Genomic DNA, 22,512 nt, shown 5'->3' with positions numbered 1-22,512 from the left:
GATAATCGAAAAGAGGACAGCCATATTGGTATTTGTCTTCGTGCATAGGAGAAGACATTATTGGTATTTGTCTTCGAGCATCTTCATTGATAACATACGTACTGAGTATAAGAGCCCACTCAGAATAAAAACCCACTCGTCTCCGGATCTCCTCCGCCTACATCTGCTTTTTTTTTTTTTTTTTTTGTAAAATGTAAAGATTATATTACCAATTTTTGGTTTTTTACTGAATTACAGAGATTACAAAGAAAACAGATTAACCGAAAAACTACTAAACAACGACAAATAAGCAATAAACAACAACGAAATGTTAAGAAAGACGGTTTGAGAGACAAGAAAATTAAAACCGAAACAACACCAAACGAGAAAGCAGCAGTCACAGGCCGAAACACGGACCATCCCGTTTTGCTGTAGTCCCGAAGAACTAGAGCTTTCATCATCGTTGCCACGAGCATCATCCTGAGGCCAGCCTTCAAACCTTATGAGTGAGACGCCTACAGCTTCTCCAAGAACTAACGGGATTTCCGATTTCCGTAACGGACAAGCTTGCAACCGTTGACAAGAAAGGCCGAGCGGGCAATCAGAACATCACCTCGGACTGCCATTCCCGTAAAAAACAAATCTTCGCAGAAACCAGCTCCCCTAGCTACAATGAAGCCGCAACAACAAACCGGCGCCTCAACAATCGCGTCCGGCATTGCTCCACCATCAACACCAGACCACATCCGGAGCCACACAAACCGAATTCTGAAACACTAACGCGAGCCTACTACACATTTTTCGGAAACACGCACCTTTGGGTATCCCGTGCCACGCTGATGACGAAGACAGCAACAAAGCAAAACCGACCAAGCCAAACAGAGCTACTGCCGAGCCACCTGTCTAACACCACCGCTGAGACACACCGCTGGTGGAGCCCACTCACCGGAAAGTCATGAGCCACCACTCCGAAGCTTGCCACCAGACACAAGCCAACTAGACACCAAAACGGAGAATGAACCCGTCCTCAAAGTTCAAAACACCGTCGCCGGAGCTTAGGAAGCCGGATCTGCAAACGCTACCTCGCCGCTGCGTCGGAAAGACCGAAACTTGAGAGAGACCTTAATCGGAGAAAGAATTGACAGATGTCTACCACTCCACCACTGAGAAGGACGGAGTGCACGCCGCCGGAAAGAGACCCTCAAAAGAAATCTGAGGAGCTGCCAAGAAAACCGCCAGAGAACAAAGGGAGAAGCAACGAAGACCCATCCATGGCAGACAGAGGAGAGGCACGACCCACGGAGGATGCCTTCCACCACCGCGACCCCAGCGACGTCGCTGAGGCCCCGCCGCCATCAGAGAAGAGACATTCGCCGGAAAAGTTCGCCACTATGCCACACCTGGACCAGCAGCCACCGAGCTTAAACACCTATCAAAAGAATGAGGAGAGCGATGGGGTCCCTCCTCTGGCGACGGTGAGCCACCACGCGCGCCGGAGAGGGAGATCAAAGAGCTTGAAAGTGTCGGCAAGAACAAAAATGGCAGATCTGCTCTCGAGAGAAAAAAAGAAAAAAGAGGAGAGAGAAACCAAATTTATTTTCCACTTAACGGAAAAGAGTGACCGTCTACATCTGCTCTTGATCGCTGCTGCAACACCTTTCTCTAGAACTCCTCAAGGATCTCGAAGAACTCTTTTCATAACCTTCGACCATTTGGCTGGCCCATGCCAGTGACTAAATTCTATGCAATCAAACAAACCAAGCAGAAAAAGTGTCGTAAAATTCATAAGTATAATTCTATAAATTCTTAATTTCTTCTTTTCTTCAGTGTTTTGATTTTTTTTTTCCGGATTCGTTGTTTTTTTTAATTGCAAAATTGCAATTTGCAAAAAAAAAAAACATAATTATTAAAAAGAAAAAATTTAAGAACCTTTAAAGGTTTTACCATTGGACCATAGGAAAAAAAAAATTGTAATTTGCAAAACACCACATTTTCTTTCTGCCTCACACCGCCATTTTTGTTGGACCGGGCTGCATACGACTTAAACTAAATACCAGAGCATATTATCCAAGCGGTGGGAAAGAGTTTATAAATGACTTATAAACCTTCCTAATTCTAGCACATATAGGAAGGTTTGGAATTTAACAAAAAGCGAAATCAGTGATTCTTCCATCGCCTATAGCTCTGAAAAATTCGTCTCAAAGGCTTGACCGTTAATCTTGTGCACCAACAAACCCCACACACCACAGATTCGATTCTCCAATTCCATGTGGAGAGGAATAAACTTCTCCTCTCTCTCTCTCACACTTGCCCTCTTATAGTAATTCTGTTAAGGCACACATATATTCCTTGTTTAGAATTATTTGATGCACAAGTAAGAATATCTTTATATGATAAAGGAAGTATTCATTCATCCCTTATAAAAGGAACCGTGTGTATGTAATGATGAGATGTGTGGACGTCTCTAGTCGACTAGTCTCCAAGAGAAAATTAAACAATCATAGAAAGAAAATTTATTTCAGACGAATCTGAGAGAGATCATAGGGAGACCAACATTCGGCGTCTGATCCAGTTCGAGTGGGTATAATAACAATAGAAGCACAACGTTTACTAGATTTTAAATCGTTTTGGTCCACCCATCCTAAAAATAGTTCAGGTAACTTGTAATTAATATTTTTCTGTTAAAATATTAAATTTCCTTCTCAATAAAAAAAATTAATTACAAAATAACGTTATCCAATTTTTATTAAAAATATTTACGTAGTTAATATTCACATGTTGTTAAAAAAATGGTATAAATGTTTTCAGTAGTAATAGTCTACATGCATAATTTTAAAATCGATACATGATCACTAATCAGTATGATTTGATTGATGATGTATGAATTTGTGAAATATTTTGTCAAGCATGTTCACGTATTTATTTCCTGTTTAAAAAATATAAACTAGGTCTTTTTTCTTGTTTCAACATCAATCAACTCCTCTTATGTTATAACCAAGTAAAAGATTTGTTTTGGCCTTCATTTTTAACAGATTCATATAGGATATATTAATTTTAAAAAATCTATAAATTATTTAGGTAAACCATAAAATTTGTACTAATTTTACTTTTTTCTGTTAAAAAATTACTTTTTTTAATTTTTTATGAAAATAATTAATGGTTCTCATTTCATATTTTGTTTTAAGCCTCCATATTTTCATATCCGACCCTAGAGATTTAAAAAACAAAAAAAACAAATTGTGGTTTTGTATTTGAATATAAGTCTCTCTCTCTACAATCATTCAAAAGTTTTATAATTTAATGTTTAGGATCACTGTCTTACCCTTGCTATATGCATGGATAAATGTATTTGTTGTTGTTTAGTATTTGAACAGTATATAGTCATCTACATCTACTATAAATTAGAAAATTTTGAGAAAGCTGTTTACATTTTTCTTTTCGGCAAACATATTGACTTGGTGAGATTTTTAATTAAGACTAATTTTCTTTGTTAACGTAATAAAGACTAATTATAAATGCTTTCATCATCTTTTTTTTTCTTTTTTTGCCTTGATCATCTTAATTTGACTAGAATTGATTTCATTTCCCTGATAAATTTAAATCTATTTATAAATACATATTAGAAATATCTTAATCATATTATACTCAAACAATGTAGATCAGATCTGAATTTTATATATACTTTGAGCTAGATTATAATTTGTTTAATATTATAACGTTTTTTCATGTTTTCCTATGTATTGTCAAAGATGGGTTTGTTGTGTGATAGATATATCAAGTAAGATGTTAAATGTCCATGGTTATAGAAGTGAAAAGATGGTAATGGTTACTATGTCAAAGAAAATTGGTTTAATTTACCAACATATTAAAATGATTTCGAACTTAGAGGCATAAGTTAGACAAGACATACAATGTAATCCAACAATAAAAATCTATATTAGGTATATTTAGTAAGTGTGTTAACCGTTTTTTTTTTTGTTTGAACATCGTGTGTTCCTTAACCAAATAGCTAAATATACAAATGATGAGCCGAAACTTACTTGAATTCAAATAAAGATATTACATTACTATGCTTACTTTCAAGAAAAATATAGTTTTGGATATAAAATGAATTTTCCTTGATTGTTGAATGTTTGACACTCCTGAAAATCATATTAACTTATGCTATACTTTTGTTTTAGTTATGGCAATCCCTCACAGTTCATTTTCGCTGCGATATGTTCTTGAGAAAGACAAATTAAATGGATCGAATTTTCCAGAATGGTATCGAAACCTGAAAATTGTTCTCAAACAGGAGAATAAGGACTATGTACTCGAAAAGAAGCTTCTTGAAAAGCCTAAAACAAATCTTCCACTAGGAGAAAGGAATGCTTGGGATCGGCATGTGAGTGATAGGGTCGATGTGTGTTGTCTTATGTTGGCTACCATGGATTCAAACTTGCAAAAGCAATATGAGAACATGGAGTCACCAATTGACATGATCACTAACTTGAGAGGGATGTTTCAGGAGCAGGCACGGAATGAAAGATATCAAACCATTAAAGCTCTTATTGAATGCAAATTGTCAAGAGACAGTTCAGTAAGTCCACATGTCATTAAGATGATGGGTTATATCGATAACTTGGAAAAATTGGATTGCCCTATTAGCCAAGAGTTGGCTACTGACCTCATCCTACAATCGTTGCCATCAAATTTAATCAATTTGTTATGAACTACAACATGAATAACATTACAAAACCTTTGACAGAGTTGCATGGAATGCTCAAATCTGTTGAACCAAATGCCAAAAAGAACGCCCCTCATGTCCTTATGGTCCAAGGGGATAAAAAGTTCAAAAAACAAGGTAAGAAAAGGGGAAATGGTAAAACAGCTTGGAATAAGAATTCAACATGTCTTGCCTTTCTCCTAAGTCCAAGCCTGGTCTTTTTGGTGATGACAAGTGTCATCAATTGTTCTTGGCATTGAAAGATAAACTTCAAAACTACTTGGTAGATTGGATTTCTTCTTCTTCTTCAGATATATGTATTATAGAAGTATATTTTGCTACTTCTGCTTTATAATTAGTATTAAATACCAGTTATAGTGCTTACATTTGAGTGAATATGCAAGGCCTATGCAACAATAGATCGTTGGAGAAAGGAAAGGGGAACCTATGTATGGGAATTGAAGCAAGAGTTGATGCATGTATAAGAACATTTGATTTGTCTCTGCCTTTAAACATGTTTTTAGAACTTAAAACTGTTGTTATATCCCTTGTATAAGCAAGAATATTATTTCGATTTAATGGTTAGATTTGGAAACTGTTTCAATTTTCATTAAAGAAATGATTTTATGTTGTAAACCAAAATGTGCTTGTCTATAACTATTGTTCCAAAAGACCTAAGTCTAATGAACTCAAACCCTGGGTTATATAAATGAGAAACACATTCAGATACTTCATAACGGTGGACCCTTTTAGCTTATATGATTATAAATCATACAAAAAAATGTGAATCATGTTTACTAGGAAAAATGACTTAATCCCGTTCTATTAGACATGTTGAAAAGGTTAGCGACTTATTAAGCCTTATACATACAAACATATGTATGTGGGCTAATGAGTTTTAGATTCCAAAAGAAACTTCTACTGATTCATTTTTGTTGACGATTTCAGAAAATAATGAAGTATAAAATCAGTTGCGCAAGATCCCATACTCCCGAATTAAGCCATACTCCCGAATTTAAGATCCCATCCTTTCCCTTTAAAAAAAAAAACAATTGAGCCATAGCTATTTTCGTAAATGAAACTACCAAAGACTATAATATCCTACAGTTCCATTTTATTTATTAATGTTGATCTTTGTAATTATCCCAAAAAATTTCTGTTTATTAGATCGTAAATGTAGAATTATAGATTCTATATCTATGGTGGTTTATGTGGAGAAAATTATTTGATTATCCACTTCGACTTATTTATGTAAATTGTTATAAATTCTAACTTCTTATTATACCTCTGAAATAGAAGTTTAAACTATGCCTAAATAGGCATTGTAACAAGGCAAATAGGCTCAATCTACAATAATAACAATGAAACCTCCAAAAACTCTCGTATTCATAATTATAGACCCGATTCGTTGCATGAGCAAAGAATGCTTCAACTCTTACGGATAATTTTACCCGTTTAGTTTGATAAAGTTGTATTTAATCAAGTCTCTATTTTTACCCAAAAACGAAAGAAAAATTCAAGTCTTTATTTTGTCTATTCACAAGATGTCGGTTGGTGTACGCGTTTTTGTAGAAACTCTGAAGTCGGCGAACAAAAAAAGTCGTTGAATCAAAATAGTATTATTTTTTTTTTTTTGTATTGAAATTAACGGTTTGCTCCACATTATAAAACTGGTCGAGAGTGAGAGATGAGCAATGATAATGAATAAAAAAACAAAAGCTTCTCTTCTTCTCTGTTTGGTTCTTGTACTTCTATGTCTATCAATTCAAGTCCATGTCACGGAGGCTAGACACCTAGGAGGTCAGTTCCTTCTTATTCCGAAGATCTTTTGTCATATTATACTTTAAAGTATAACGATGATCTACTTCTGTTCAGTGTATTTTTTCCATGCTGAAGTATGTTTTATTTTTTTAAAGAAGTATTTAATAATTATTAAAAGGAACTCAACTGAAATAATTAGTATGTATATTGATAGAAATGTTTTTTTTCTTAATATATATATATATATATATATATATATATATATGAACAACCCCTCCCTCCCCAAAAAAAAGTAAATGTAGATACTGAACAATTAAACTACTAGATTTTTTTGATATAAAAGATAAAATAATAAAATAGGAAACCGTTAACTAAGGTTAATAGAAGATACATCTACTAATTAAGCTATTGATTGTTTTTTAACTTTTCAGATGGACAAAAAATTGATTCAGATGCGGATCCGCCCATGCACATGCCTGTATTTCGCTCACCGCCGTGTGGATCTAATATCGGAAGTCAAATCATGGCACAAAGTGAGGAGCCTTGTAGACAAATTTCAAGGCCTCTGAACCCCAGAAAAGGAAAAATTCCAAAGCCTCATGCAGCAAGAGTTAATTAGCAGCAATGATTTTCAGATAAAACTATCGGTTATAATCTTTTTTAGAACCAACTTATGCTTCCAAAAATATTGTATACATTGTTTTGGTATAATTCCTGGTCTTAAGACAATAAGAGTTTAAGAGAAAAGAGTTTTCAGCAACACGAAGTCATAGAGATAAGTCATAGAGATAAGAAACCGAAAGGAGAAAAGTCACAGCCTCACAGGGATTCCCTGGACGCACAGAGTGAAATGAAAAAAGTTACAAAGACGTATGAATATGAGAATTTCGAGTGATTATGAGGAGCCAAACCAAAGTTCCAAACCACACGGTCGACTGTTTTGAAGAGTACCTGTAATACCTCCGACTCGGTCTAGATCCGAGTGCAGTGACCGGTTGTAAAACAATCAAACAACAACATGCATGGTCGACCGTTCGAACCCAAACCAGATCAACAGTGTTATTGTTGCGCACACAGATTGATGGCCCGAGGTTCTTAATCGTGCACCAATCAAACAAGAACATGCACGTCCAAGAGCCCAAGGTCAACATCCGCACACGCTGTTCCTACCAAATGCGTTTCCCAGCTTTTCAACCTAAGACGTGTCCGATAGTTAATTTGTCTCGGACAAAGACTAGTATCATTCAAAAGCCCAAACTTTTATAAAACATACATAATATATATTTGTGTTTCATCCGTTACAACAAAATCCGATATATACGTGGGCCTGAAAACATTTACATCAAAAATATCGGGAAAACCTACTTATTACTTGCAAAAGACACAAAATCTACACCGGCTGACCTACAGCTCCTCCTCCAAAGGCTACTCGCTAGGGTTACCTGCAAAACAAGTAGAGTCATGAGCAACTAATTGCTCAGTGAGTTCGTTTCCCCCTAACCGTTCAAGCAACCCCATAAACCCCAATAATTTCACACAACACTCATCACGCAACAACAATAATAATCTCACATCAGATGCATGCTAATATATATTTATTATACATGCATATACCTAATATACACCCAAACGCCAAATCTCTCAGATGCCATTGACCGGATCCCGCACAAAGAAAAATCTCACATTTTGCATAAATTGGACCCCCGCCACACAGGCCAAAGGTCGTGACTGTCATCTCTCATGCATCACTCATCGACCCGGGATTTCACAACATTTTTATATCCATCTCGCAAGCCCGGATATCTCATCACATCACATGGCTGAGGGAAGCGTCACATGGCATCAAAACTCACATCTCTCATCCACACGACACTAAAATATGTGCTAGTGCACGTACCGTGGATTCATATCGCAATGCAACACGCAATATACATATATATATATATATATATATCTACTTGCTTTTCAGTCAAGCAAAAAAAATCCACACCGAGACTCACCTTGACCTTTCAAGACAATAACGGTTTCTTATGGTTTAGGATAATCTCTCTGTCACCTACACAACTTAATTTTTATAGAGATCCGACCAAAAGTGGGCCAAACAGAGGTCAGATTTGGATTCAGGACAAAAAAATAGTTTAGACATATGACTTCGAACTAAAATGACCTACCTGACTGAACCCGACTAGCTACCCGACTACGACTTGCATGGTGGTTCGCGGTGGTCGATGGCGGTCACAGTCACCGGAACTTTTATAGCAGAGCTTCATTGCTCTTTTCTATACTGAAAACTAAATCCTAAAGCTTCTATTTATAGGGATAAGTTGGAGAATCTAAAAAGATTTCCGAGCAGCTGTGTCGTGCTTACAGAAAAGATTCTCGAGCAGCTGCGTCGTGCTTCCGTGTGAAAGTGTAAGCAGGTGAAGCAGAACATGAAGCTGCTGTGTCGTGCTTGGCGTGTGCCAGCGCATGGAAAGCGTGTCTCGGCGCGTGCAGAGCGTTTACCAGCGCATGAAAAATGTGTCCCGATGCGTGCAGAGCGTTTCCCGGCGCGTGTCTGACGTGTGTCTAAGCTGCTCAAGCAGGCAAGCAGGCTGCTGAGTCAAGCATCTGAGTCAAGCTGCTGAGTCATCGAGCAGCTTCTCCTGACCAATCCATTTCTGACCTTCCGATCGAACCGAAACGACCCACCGATCCACCCGCTCGACTAAATACTTGACTTCCATAGACAAAAATTTAATTTCTATAGCTAAAACCTAAAGCTCTTGACCATTAGCTGCTTCCTTGATTTTCTAAGATTTTTTATTGACCGCGTCCTGATCTCTTGAACGGGTTATTACATTGTACCCTCTTAAAAAGAATTCATCCTTAAATTCCTAAAGGTTACACCCCAACTACTTCTCTTTAATCTCTGGATAACTTAGAACAATTTCTACATTAGACAAACGATTCTTTATCCTCTCTCCATTTACTTAATCTCTCAACCGACTTGGTGGCAATTTCATTGCCAAACAAAACGTGGGTGGATTACACCGACACGTTATGTTCTTTCACATATATTTTATTTATATTTACTTTTCATCCATCACAATCAATCATGAAATCAACGTAATTCATTTATGAGTCAAACAACAATGAGTTAAAACCCATACGTACCTGAACGGAGACCCTTCGCGGGTCGAGAAGGTCCAGGTTTATCCTTATCTAAAAGGTCTACTAGCGTCCTAAGACAAAACCTAATTATTAACCTGGGTCTATCCTGGACGGACTGACGCTGCATAAGTGGAGAATCAAAAGTTTCCGACGAATCATCCAGTGATGGCATTGATAAACCTGATAATGCCGCCTCATAAAGCCATCCAACACAGATCCTACGTGGTCTACTAGAACTTCCTGCCTCCATCCGTGCTGACTTATTGGATCGCAGATCTTCAGTCCTAGAAAATCCTTCGCCTGAGTAATCATGTCTTGGTGGTATTGTACCAATATCATAAGTTTGCTCTTTCCCTTTCATGAGACGAATCTGATGCATGACCTCCGAGTCCTCCCATAAGTATCTCTTTATATCCCGGCCCTGGATCATTTATTTCCACCATTGATGTTCCTACAGCATTTTCCCTGATTGATTCAGTGAGGGAACTTCCCGACGATGATGACTCCGATATAGCTTGATTAACGTCTTCTGGAGGTGGAACTTCTCTTTGCAATTCTGGCTGAGGAGGTTGCTCCTGAATCGGATGAGCTACACGTCCTGGCGGTCCCCAAGGTCGTCCCCCTCTCATTCGTCTGGCTACAGGAGCTGGGCGCGGATTCATCTGCAGCAGGAACAAAGTTGAATCATATTCTATATTCCTAAATGCAGAAGCTATCCGGTTTCCTAAGTGTCTTTTGCGACTCATTAACTCGATAAAACATTTGAAAACGGGTCCCGAGTGAACATGGAAACCATGCTCTGATACGACCTTTGTAACACCCCCGACTCGGTCTAGATCCGAGTGCAGTGACTGACCGCACAACAATCAAACAAGAACATGCACGGCCGACCGTTCGAACCCAACCAGATCGATGGTGTTACTGTTGCACGCACAGACTGATGGCCCGTGGTTCTTAGCCGTGCTCCAATAAAACAAGAACATGCACGTCCAAGAGCCCAAGGTCGCCGTCTGCACACGCTGTTCCTACCGAACGCGTCTCCCAGCTTTTCAACCTGAGACGTGTCCGATAGTTGGTTCGTCTCGAACAAAGACTAGTATCATTCGAAAGCCTGAGCTTTTATAAAACATACATAGTATATATTTGTGTTGCATCCGTTACAACAAAATCCGATATATACGTGGGCCTGAAAACATTTACATCAAAAATATCGAGAAAACCTACTTATTACTTGCAAAAGACAAAATCTACACCGGCTGACCTACAGCTCCTCCTCCAAAGGCTACTCGCTAGGGTTACCTGCAAAACAAGTAGAGTCATGAGCAACTAATTGCTCAGTGAGTTCTTTTCCCCCTAACGGTTCAAGCAACCCCATAAACCCCAATAATTTCACACAACACGCATCACGCAACAACAATAATAATCTCACATCAGATGCATGATAATATTTATTTATTATACATGCATACACCCAATATACACCCAAACGTCACATCTCTCAGATGCCATTGACCGGATCCCGCACAAAGAAAAATCTCACATTTTGCACAAATTGGACCCCTGCCACACAGGCCAAAGGTCGCGACTGTCATCTCTCATGCATCACTCATCGACCTGGAATTTCACAACATTCTCATATTCGTCTCGCAAGCCCGGATATCTCATCACATCACATGGCTGAGGGAAGCGTCACATGGCATCAAAACTCACGTCTCTCATCCACACGACACCAAAATATGTGCTAGTGCACATGCCGTGGATTCATATCGCAATGCAACACGCAATATACATATATATATATATATATATATCTCTACTTGCTTTGCATTCAAGCAACAAACAACCCACACCGAGACTCACCTTGGCCTTTCAAGACAATAACGGTTTCTTATGGTTTAGGATAATCTCTCTGTCACGTACACAACTTAATTTTTATAGAGATCCGACCAGAACCGGGCCAAACAGAGGTCATATTTGGATTCAGAACAAAAAACTAGGTTAGACATGTGACTTCGAACTAAAATGATCTACCTGACTGAACCCGACTAGCTACCCGACTACGACTCGCGTGGTGGTTCGTGGTGGTCGACGGCGGTCACGGTCGCCGGAACTTTTATAGCAGAGCTTCATTGCTGTTTTCTATACTGAAAACTAAATCCTAAAGCTTCTATTTATAGGGATAAGTTGGAGAATCTAAAAAGATTCCCGAGCAGCTGTGTTGTGCTTACAGAAAAGATTCTCGAGCAGCTGTGTTGTGCTTGCGTGTGAAGGCATAAGCATGTGAAGCAGAACATGAAGCTGCTGTGTCGTGCTTGGCGTGTGCCAGCGCGTGAAAAGCGTGTCCCGGCGCGTGCAGAGCGTTTCCCAGCGCATGAAAAGCGTGTTCCGATGCGTGCAGAACGTTTCCCGGCGCGTGCCTGGTGTGTTTCTAAGCTGCTCAAGCAGGCAAGCAGGCTGCTGAGTCAAGCATCTGAGTCAAGCTGCTGAGTTATCGAGCAGCTTCTCCTGACCAATCCATTTCTGACCTTCCGATCGAACCGAAACGACCCACCGATCCACCCGCTCGACTAAATACTTGACTTCCATAGACAAAAACTTAACTTCTATAGCTAAAACCTATAGCTCTTGACCATTAACCTTACCTGCTTCCTTGCTTTTCTAAAATTTTTTATTAACCGCTTTCTGATCTCTTGAACGGGTTATTACAGTACCTCTACGGTAATCTTTAAATTTGTAAATACCTTAGAGTCTCTCCCTCTCTCTCTCTCTCTCTCTCTCTCTCTCTCTCTCTCTCTCTCTCTCTCTCTCTCTCTCTCTCTCTCTCTCTCCCCACTTTGCTGTTAGAACACAGACAATAAAGCAAAGTTAGTTAAAGAAGGCAGCTTCAACCATCACATGACTGAGCCCAAGTTCTAATTAAATCTCATGAAGGGGTACCTTAGTCACAAAGAATTACATCTGTAGTTTTGTCAAACACCTCACAAAGTTGGCTGGCTTGATGGTATTTCTGGCCTAAAGCAAAAACAGTAAAAAAAAAACCTTGCGCCCACTGAAAATTGTAATTTCCTCGTTTTGGATTTTCAATCCGTTTTAAGTATTTATGTTTTTGACAAAAAAAAAAATTATAACTTTGGGGAAAAATCATTTAAACTCCAAAATCTATTAACATACAAAAACAACAAAGAAACAACAGAAATAGTAAAGAGCTAAAGAACCGGCAAGCCAGACAAAGAAATTAAAACCAAAATCAAACAAGGTGAGAAAACAGCAATGACGGGCCAAAGCACAGACCATCATGTTTTTGCCGCAGTTCAAAGAACTGGAGTTCACATCATAGTTGCTGCGAGCATCCTTCCGAGACCCGTCCTCTAACCGCCGGAAAAAGATACCTACAGCTTCTTCGAAAACTGACGTAATCTCTGGAATGCGTAACGGACTGAATTGCAACCGGTGACAAGGAAGTCTGAGTGGCAATCAGAGAAGTCACTTTCAACAACCATTCCCATAGAAACCAAAGCCTCCATAGGGACCAACCTCCACAGTTACAATCTAACCGGATAACAGACCGGCGCTTCTACAATACACATCTCGAAAGGCTTCATTAACTGCACCGAACCACAATTGGAGCCCTCACGAGCCAAGACCAAGACCAAACTGCAAAACTGCTGAAAATTACTGAAAACACAAACACACACCCATAGCGAAACTCGAGCCACAACTGTGAAAAAACAGCACCGGAACTTCTTCAAAGAACAAACCAAGAGAAACTGCCGCTGAGTCACCCGCCTAGAGCCACCAACGAGAGACACTGGTGGTGGAGCCACACACGCCGGAAGAAATGAGAGCCACCACTCGGAGGCTAGCCACAAGCAAAAACATCTCCCGCGACACCATAACCAGAGACTGAACCCGTCCTCTAGGTCTGAATCGCTGCCGCCAGAGCCGGAGAGATCAAAGCCTACATCGCCACCACCCCTGCCTCGGGAACACCTCTATGAACAAAACAAGGTGGAGATGGAATTTAACAGGGGAAAGATAAGCTACACCACTGAGGAAAATCGGAGAGCACGCCGCTGACGACGAAGACTCTCAAAGAAAAGCCGAAAGAGACCGTCGGAGGGAAACGAAAGTGAACACCAAAGAAAGCAAAACCCACCAAGAAAGAATGAGGCGAACGGCAAAGAGGTGCATCGCCATAAGGAGACCGCCTTCCACCACCACAACCTCAGCGACGCCACTGAAGCTCCGTCGCTGTCGAACGAAGACCACATATTGGAGAAGCTTGACTTTGACGCCACACCGAGCTGACAATCAAAATGAAAAAATACACCTAAGAAACGAAAGAGGAGTTTACCAGGGTCCCTCCTCCGGCGACGGTGGACCACCACACACGCCGGAGAGGGAGATAGGAGGGATTCAAGTTGTCGACAAGAGAAAAAAGTTTCAGATCTGTTATCACTCGAGAGAGAAAAGGAGGAGAGAGAAAACTCTTTCTAAATATTTGAGAGGCCAAGGTTGGTGCTTAAGACTGCATATAACTACTTTTATATAATCACCAATACATTAGAGGTTAATGGCTTAACATACAATATATTATATCTCCTGCATACATAATTACAGACTCCACTCTTTGCAAAGAACTTCAGCTCGGGCCCATCAATATATACGGCAAAATTTGATGTCCTATTATGTAACATTTTCTAATTCCTATATAAATGTTTGACAATTCATGTAGAAACTCCAAAGGATATGAAGCCCAAATCATTTTAACTATATAATTATTTAGAATGTATAATTATTTGTATGTTACCGAGGGCATCATATGAGATATAGCAACCCTACGACGATTGCAGTACCCAATTGGGAAAACAGACCACAATGCCGAAAAAATCTTCGTAGACACAGATGTAGCCTTCTGGAGCGTCCCAGGGTCTATCTGAGGGTTTAGGTTTCATCGCCTTAATACTACAAGGAACATTGGCTTCTCCCAGTGCCGACCTGATTGTAGGCCTGGGCAAAAAACCCGGATCCGAATATCCGAATCGGAACCGAACCGAAATGGAGGTACCGAATTCGAACCGAAATTTTTAAAAATATCTGATGGATCTTAAACTCTTATACCCGAAAAACCGGAACCGAACTAGTACCGAACCGAGAACCGATTGGATATCCGAATTATCCAAAGTATAATTATATATCCTTCTAAATATTAGTTTTTTTTTTTGATATTTTTGATATTTGGTATATATTTCTGGTTTTACAGATATATTTTCTTTATTTTTGGGACTTTTGGGTATATTTTTAAGTTTTGATATATATATTTTTGAATTTTTTTTATTAAAAAAGTGTGAGTCGAATTAAAAATTTGAGGCAAAAGATCCGGATCCGATTATCCGAACCGGAACCGAACCGAAATAAAGGTACCGAACCCGAACCGAAATTTATAAAAATATCTGATGGATCCTAACTTTCTCTATCCGAAATATCCGGAACCGATTGGTTCCGAACCGAAACCGAACCGAATATCCGAATGCCCAGACCTACCTGATTGTCTTAGCCTTTAAACGAGAAGCTTTGACAGAAACCAGGCAAACAATCTCATGACGAGCCGCAAGAATGGCAATAACGACCTCAGGCCTAGGATCACCACCTGCCGCTACTTCGGGTTCAGAGGAAACGCTACGACTCTCGTGGACGATTTCACTGATCTGCTCCGTCTCTTTGTGAAAATTCTGATCTAATTCACCGGGATCAGCTTCCCTGTGCAGTCCTGAGCAAGGTTGGCGTCTTCATGAGGCAGGAGAAGCGACCACAAGATGAGCTGATCTCATCCACAAGATGAGATGGGCCGGCTTCATCGAAAGTTTGCAACCGAAGATCAGCCTTTGAAGACGTGCCAGACGTCGAGGAACAGCCAGACGAGGACGACGAACTAGATGGACTTGAGGCAGGAGAAGCGACCCGTAACCAACAATGATAAAAAAGAAAGAAACATCAGAAATAAGGAAATATCAGCAGACAGAAATCAGCACAAACAAGAAAAAAGGTCATCGAAGCAACGGAGACCTTAAATTGGTGAAGGAAAAGAGTCCTTGAAAAGACAAACAACTTAGCAAAACAAAAGGAAGCTCAAAACAACATAATTTCGAGCAAACAAGTGCAGGGGAGAGAAGATCAGAATTTTTACCTCCAAAAAGTTTGCCTTAGGGAGGACAAATGCAGGTCGGCAAGGAAGAGGATACCCTGAGCCCCAAGGAGAAACAACTGCGGGAGAATAGTTTGGTCACTAATCAAAAAAAAAAAAATCGATGGAAAGCGAGATTTAAAAGAAGCCTGTGGAAGAACTTAGAGAAAAACAAAGAAGAAGAAGAAGCGTAATTCGAAATTAAAAGAGGTTCGAGATGAAAGCTTGAAAACTTGAGTTAAAACAACCTTTGATAAAAACATTTCTGAGTTCGAAGAAGTTCGGCACCATTAGAATCCTACATAAAACAAATACAGAGTAGGTCGGTGGAAATTTTACCTCATTGCAAACTCGAAGAAATAACAGCTCGCCGAACTTTATTTCAACACAGCAGCGTGAGTGACAATAGAGAGAACAAGGAAGCAGCTCGGTAATTCTGAGGCGGCTAAGACTAAAGGAAAAAATCAAACTCACTGTTGGATCAGAAGAGGAGAACAAGGTCGGCAGAGTCAAGCTGAACTCGAAGACGCCGGATTGAAGCAAGAAGGTCGGCGGGCTCTAAGCAAAAAAGCAGGCCAGCACGAGTTGGAGACCTCAGATTTAGAGTAAGTAGGTGGGCATATGACCTCGAAGACGAGGAGATCGGCGGATCAAGGAGGCCAGGTCGGCAAGAATCTGTCGATCTCGGGTAAGATTAGTTCGTCAGAGACGAAGAGAAGAGGCTGTCGACCTCAAAGAGATGGTAAAGACGGCAGCATGAGGAGGATACAGAGGTTTAGATCAGAAGAAATAAAAGCAGGGAGTTCGGCCTAATAATTAAACCGGCCAAACAAACCAAAAAAAAATAGTTCGGTTTCAAGTAGGCGGATGCAGACAAGTAATTGAGCTGGGCATAATAAAAGAAGGTCGACATTATAAAAAATAATAACAAAATATAATAAAAGGATAAGAGGAAGGTTCAGTGGTCGGCATAATTAAAGGAGGTCAGTGGGTTTTAAGAGATATAAATGGGCTTTGATGAATGCAACCCAACTCGAGAGATTACAAAAAGACCTAGAAATAAAATCTAGAGAAAGAAATAAATTTACAGAGAAGGAAGAACTAATACCTTATGAGGTGAGGAAATAATGAAGAAATGAAAGTGAAAAGAAGTATTTTTAGAAAGATGAGGCCATCAGAAGATCTGTACTGATTAGGGTTCGTACAAGAGGAGATCCAAAGATGGAAACAACGCCAAATGGCACAAGATTGGAGTAACAAGATATTTTTTTCCGCCAAATTATACTCAAGGAAAGAATATATATTTGGCCTCAGTTCAAACCATACTAAAGAATCCATAAATTCCGCTGAACTCATTTTTAGAAACTTTTTCGACGAACAAAGAGGGGGAGATCTACTGTTGGTGGTGTATTTCGCACCCCTGATTTAGTCCGATATGAATCGATACCGGTCCAGAGAGACCTCGGTTAACGATGATTCGTATCAAGTCTAAATCAGGCTGGCCGACTTAGGTCTCTCAGAGGAAAAGCCCATTCAAAAGCCCAATTTCACAAAATTGGCCGACCTCCGTGCAAAGGATTTCCGGAAAGATCGGAGGAGAAAAATATTAAGTCCCACATCGAGAAGAAAAAGGAAAATCATGATCAAACCGTCTTAGTATTCGTATAAATAGAGAGTGATTTCATTCATTCGAGGCATCCACAAATCGAGAACAAAGAGAGACCTTAAAAGTGAGCTTTGAAATCGTCAATTTACTTCGAGTTCTCCTTTTGTTAACAAGGTCGTCAAATTACAACGGTTTTATCTCAAATTGTATTTTTCTTAACTATCTTTTAATAAAACAAAACTTTTGATTTGAATATTAATGTTTTACCTTTTTGTGTGATATTATATATCAACAATGTACACAGGGCATTTTCAATGACAGCAACAGCCCTTACGGATAATTAAGCCAGCCGTGCACAATTAACTATCTAGTTTAGGTTCATAAAATTGGATTTTCATTTTGCATTTAGGTAACTAAATAATTGGATTTTCATTTAGTATGCATTGGACTAGTGGATGGACAAAACCGCGTTTTAGAAGAAAAACGAAAAGTCGTTAAATTTGGAAAAACTTTTGGCCATTTAGTTATTTTTCTTCTCGTTGACTTCAAGTATACTTCTTAACCATACGTTTGATTTTTGTTTGCTTCAATAATTTCAATATATATATACGTTATTAAATTATTGGACATGTGAGAGAGGAACAATGATAATGAAGAAAACAACACAAGCTTCTCTTCTCCTAAGTTTGATTTTTATACTTTTATGTATATCCTTCCAGGTTTGTGTCACGGAGGCTAGACTCTCCCGCCTAATAGGTCAGTACCTTCTTATTCGGAAAATCTTTATCATTTAAAATTAGGTATATTTGGTTAATAATCATAAAATTTTCTATAATTTGAATATTAACCTATGTGTTTTAAAATTTTAAAAGTAACATTTTTATTTTGAGAAATAACCTTTTTGATTAAGTAATACGACCCCTCACTAAATTTGAGAATTCAAAAATACAAAAAAAAAAGATTAGATAAACTGTCGACCACTTCTAGTGTATATAACTTTCAAGCTTACACCGGCTATAATTCTTATCGTTCTTTAAGTAGATGCAAATCTTATATATAAAACTTGGCCAACTTTCTCCAGCTGCTTGCCACATCAGCACTGGAGAAAGCGCCACCTGTCGATTTAAAATCTTAATGAAATAAACAATTAATCACATTTAAAGAAAAAACATTAAAGAACATTAATAAATATTAATATGTATAACAAATATATTTAAATAAATAAATTCAAATTTATTTTAAATATATCAAAATTTATAAATATTATATAATATAAGATTTTTTGAAATACATCATTCCATTTCTTCTTTCTAAGTGATTTAAACTACATTTTCAAACTAAAAGTATAATTAAATTTTTATGAAAGTGAAAAAATTATCAGACTGAATAAGTTAAGAAATTTTAAATAATCGTATATAAAACTCTATCTAATAAAATTATAACACACAAAAAAATTCAATAAATGATTAAAGAGATAAAAAATTATTAAAAAATAATAGTAAAAAAAAAGTGGATATATAAAAATGTCATACAAAGTTTTTTAGTAATTTTTAAAAAGATGTAATCAATAAAATATATATAACCAAAAAACTCAAATGGTAAATTTTTCTATGAGCTATTACGTTTTTATATATAAATTAAAATAGTAGATTTTTAGTCCCTCATCACCGTAGGAGAAAAATTGGATTATTTGATACAACCGGTGTGGAAGAGATTACAAATAATTTATCATCTAGAAGAAATCAGAAAATATAAATATTTTAAACGAAAAAAACATTGATGGTAAAAATAAAATGTATTATTTAAAATATAAATTAAAACAAGATCCGCGCATATGCGCGGATTCTCTCCTAGTTTGAAATAAAGTGTAATCAGAAAACCGAATTTTACATTAGAGCAATATTTATACAATTTAAATTAACTTAAATATTCTTTTATATGAGTGGCAGCTGATCCCCCAAGTCAATTCCTAAATCCACCAGGGCCACCACGACCCATGCCTGTTGTGCGATCACCACCGTGTGGAACTAATATCGGAAGTCAAATTATGGCACGAAGAGAAGAGCGTTGTAGACAAATTCCAAGGCTTCCTAAAATCAAAATTACAAAGCCTCTTGCGGCAATTCCGTAACCTCCAAGCAAAGAGTTAATTAGTGGCAATGTTTTCACAGATAAAATAAAACTATCGTTTATGACCTTTTTAGAACCAACTCATCCTCCAAAAATAATGTATAAATGTTTTTTGGGTATAATTTCTGATTTTATTAATGAACATTAAGACGACAAAAATTAAGGTTTAAGAGAAAAGAGTTTTCAGCAGCACCATGTAGCATGGGCGAGTTAAAACCAAAAACAAAAACCACACTGGACATACACAAAGGTGGAAAATGAAAGAGCTAGAAAGACACATGTCTTTGAAACCAAATCGCCAAGGAATCTGAAAATTTTGGGCGAATATTCACGATATCATCTATCAGTACACACCATATATCTCTCCTGTAATTAGTCTATTACTTTTATTTGTCTAACCCCCATGCGTACGTTTTCCTCTTGTATATAAGCTGTACATTCTGTTGAAAAAAAAAACAAAAAAGCTGTACATTCTTTTTTTTTTTGGTCAACATTTTCTTCTCATTACTTAGGCTTAGCCAGCCAAAAGGCTTCTGACAAAGCAAATGTAGACAAAGCATCTGCTAAACAATTTGCAGAGCGAGGAACAACATAAAAAGAGATATGGTGAAAGCGAGAAGCAAGGTATCTAATGTCATGAAGGATGCCTGCAATCTCATTCATCACCAACCCTGAACGCAGGGCCTTAACGAGGACATCAGAGTCCGACTGAATGGAGAGACTAGTGAAATCTGAATCCAACGCATGATGAAGAGCCGCCTTCACCGCAAAGGCTTCCGCTGCTAGGGCTAAAGGGACAAACATACGATTATCTGTTCCTTGAAGAATGGTGATTCCTTTGGTGTCTTTTATCAGCCATCCTATGCCTCCTCCTAACGTGTTCTCCATCCATGCACCATCAACAAAGCAGAGTGGGTGCAATGTGGCTCAAGCCATGACTGGTGGATGTAAGACTGTCGTTGGCTTAGGAACAGAAAGTTTGGCATCTTGCCATTCCTTTGCATCCAACGATGCCTTGAGAATCACTTCACTCTTAGAAAAAGTTCTGTTTTCAAAAATCTCCTGGTTGCGTGCTGTTCAGAGGTTCCATAAGAGCCATGGGTGCAGTGGCGTATGGGATAGGCATGAAGGCGGGAGGTTGGAGCTCATGTTGCAGGACTCCAGGTACTATTTAAAATCTTCCCGGTTGCTAAAGAAATCTGGTTTGATCGAGATCGGTGCCAGTTCCAAAACTGCTTGAGCAAAAGGACAATTGAACAAGATGTGACAAATGCTCTCAGGTTCCCCACATTTTCTGCAGTAAGTCTGTTGTAACACCTCTGATTTCCAACTGAGAGCCCACTGGAAGTGTCTTATTCTCAGCCCGCCACAGAAAATATTTTACCTTAAGGGAGGTCTCAGAGTTCCAGATGTTCCTGTACCAACTGAAAGTGGCAGGTTCTGTGATCTCCTTCCCCTGTTTCAGCATCTGGTATATTGATTTAGAAGAGTAGACTCCTGACTCCTCAGGTACCAAACTAGACGATCCGCAGGCTTACTAGAGCCGGGGTAAAGTTGTTTGATACTTTCCTGAGGTACATGCAGCCTCTAAATTCGAGTCGTTAGTACTTACATCAAGCAGGTCTTTGACCAGGAGAGGAGGGTTCTCGAGGGGAGCCGAGCCAATTGGGGTCAGATGGATTTTGGTGGAGAGCCACAGATCCTTCCAAACTCTAATCTGGTCTCTTTTTCCCACTAACCACCCTAACCCTTTTAGGAGAACATCTCGCCCCACCAAAATACCTCTCCAACCATGAGAGGGATTTGAAGAAGTTTTGCCCTCTAAAAAAGAAGAGTCAAGAAAGTATTTACCTTTTAGAACTTGTGATAAGAGGGAATCTGGGTGCTTGAAAATTCGCCATCCAACCTTGGCTAGCAAGGCATCATTGAATAGGTCTAGCTCCTTAAACCCGAGGCCACCTTCTGCTTTTGGTTGTGTAAGTTTACTCCAAGCAACCCACGAGATTTTACGTTTGTCAGGGAGGAATCCCACCAGAATCTGGTGAGTATAGACTGGATTCTCTTACACAGGGATAAAGGAATTTTGAAACATGACATGGTGTAAGTTGGTAATGCAGCTAAAACCACCTGAAGAAGAATTTGTTTTCCGGCTCCACTTAGGAACTTTGTAGACCAGCTAAGCGCCTTTTGTCTGATTCTGTCCACCAAGCCAGTAAAAACATCTCTCTTTTTCCTTCCAAAATTTTCAGGGAGGCCAAGATATTTCCCCGTCCCACATTCATTCTGAATGCCCAAAGAGGCCTTTACCCTTTATTTTAACCTCTTCCGGCGTTTTGGAAGAGAAAGGGATTGTGGATTTATTGATATATCATGGTTTTTATGGTTTTTAACCATGGTATAAGTCTTATTTATATAGTATTTTCTAGTGTTTTTCGAGTCTTTTGGAGTCTTTACAAGTCTTAGGTACGTTTGGAGCTTAACTGGAGATTTTGGAACACTATGGAGCTTAATCAGGATCAAATTCGTCAAGGATGGATTTTGTGCTTTAGTGTCGCTCGACACCATGGAGAATGACGCTCGACACCGATCGCAGAAATAAGGAAAACGCGATTTTGTTTCCTGTTTGAAGAAGGAGTTGGGCCCAAAAGTCTCCAAATAATTACAAGGAAGCCCAACACGTGATTTTTACTATTTAATAGGGTTTTTAGCCAGCTTATATCGATACCTTAGATTTTCTTAGAGAGGACTTTTGTTTTTGAGAGCTTTTGGGGAGACAAGTCTAAAACTCTGCTCCGGAGAGAGAAGATTTCGAACCCCTGTTTATTAATCTATTTACTGTTTTCTGCAATCTATTCATTCATGTTTATTGTTTCAATCTTCATGTCTGAGTAGTTTGTTTGGTAGGTTTAGGGTTCTCATAAAAGATTTCATTGGATGTTAGATTGATTGATCAGTTAGGGTTCATAATTTGATTAGTTCATAATCTGATTAGTT

General features: G+C 38.7%; 2 protein-coding genes and 1 long non-coding RNA gene across 6 annotated transcripts; 1 reads left to right on the top strand and 2 right to left on the bottom strand.

Moving 5' to 3' along the window:
* Positions 1–7,673: 7,673 nt before the first annotated feature.
* On the bottom strand, positions 7,674–16,667 carry LOC112083936. Of its 4 annotated transcripts, XR_002897977.1 has the most exons (5): positions 16,122–16,667; positions 15,786–15,862; positions 15,143–15,539; positions 9,602–10,260; positions 7,674–7,887 (listed from the first exon to the last, which is right to left on the bottom strand). It is a non-coding gene; the product is annotated as an uncharacterized LOC112083936 (long non-coding RNA). The 4 variants fall into 4 exon arrangements; XR_002897974.1 differs by lacking the exon at positions 7,674–7,887 and having other exon boundaries at positions 8,751–10,260; positions 16,122–16,661; XR_002897976.1 differs by lacking the exons at positions 7,674–7,887; positions 9,602–10,260 and adding an exon at positions 10,268–14,596 and having other exon boundaries at positions 16,122–16,661.
* A 1,365-nt stretch (positions 16,668–18,032) lies between these two features.
* Positions 18,033–19,585, top strand: LOC18008556. Its single transcript, XM_006391253.2, has 2 exons — positions 18,033–18,144; positions 19,338–19,585. Exons 1-2 carry the CDS (start codon positions 18,033–18,035, stop codon positions 19,517–19,519), a joined length of 294 nt encoding a protein of 97 aa, XP_006391315.1. The 3' UTR covers positions 19,520–19,585.
* Positions 19,586–20,022: 437 nt separating this feature from the next.
* LOC18008438 lies at positions 20,023–20,406 on the bottom strand. Its single transcript, XM_006391252.1, has one exon. It carries the CDS (start codon positions 20,404–20,406, stop codon positions 20,023–20,025), a length of 384 nt encoding a protein of 127 aa, XP_006391314.1.
* Positions 20,407–22,512: the final 2,106 nt, after the last annotated feature.

Source organism: Eutrema salsugineum, unplaced genomic scaffold (assembly GCF_000478725.1).
Source record: "Eutrema salsugineum unplaced genomic scaffold, Eutsalg1_0 scaffold_9, whole genome shotgun sequence".
Lineage (NCBI taxonomy): Eukaryota > Viridiplantae > Streptophyta > Magnoliopsida > Brassicales > Brassicaceae > Eutrema > Eutrema salsugineum.
Note: the sequence above shows the minus strand (reverse complement) of the source record. Positions and strands in the feature narration are given on the sequence as shown.

What these genes read in the sequence shown, in the direction of transcription:
- LOC18008438 (XM_006391252.1), bottom strand. Translation starts at nt 20,406, where the DNA reads ATGGAGAACACGTTAGGAGGAGGCATAGGATGGCTGATAAAAGACACC.
- LOC18008556 (XM_006391253.2), top strand. Translation starts at nt 18,033, where the DNA reads ATGATAATGAAGAAAACAACACAAGCTTCTCTTCTCCTAAGTTTGATT. An exon ending in TAGACTCTCCCGCCTAATAG is followed by an intron (nt 18,145 to 19,337) that starts GTCAGTACCTTC and finishes TATGAGTGGCAG; the next exon opens with CTGATCCCCCAAGTCAATTC.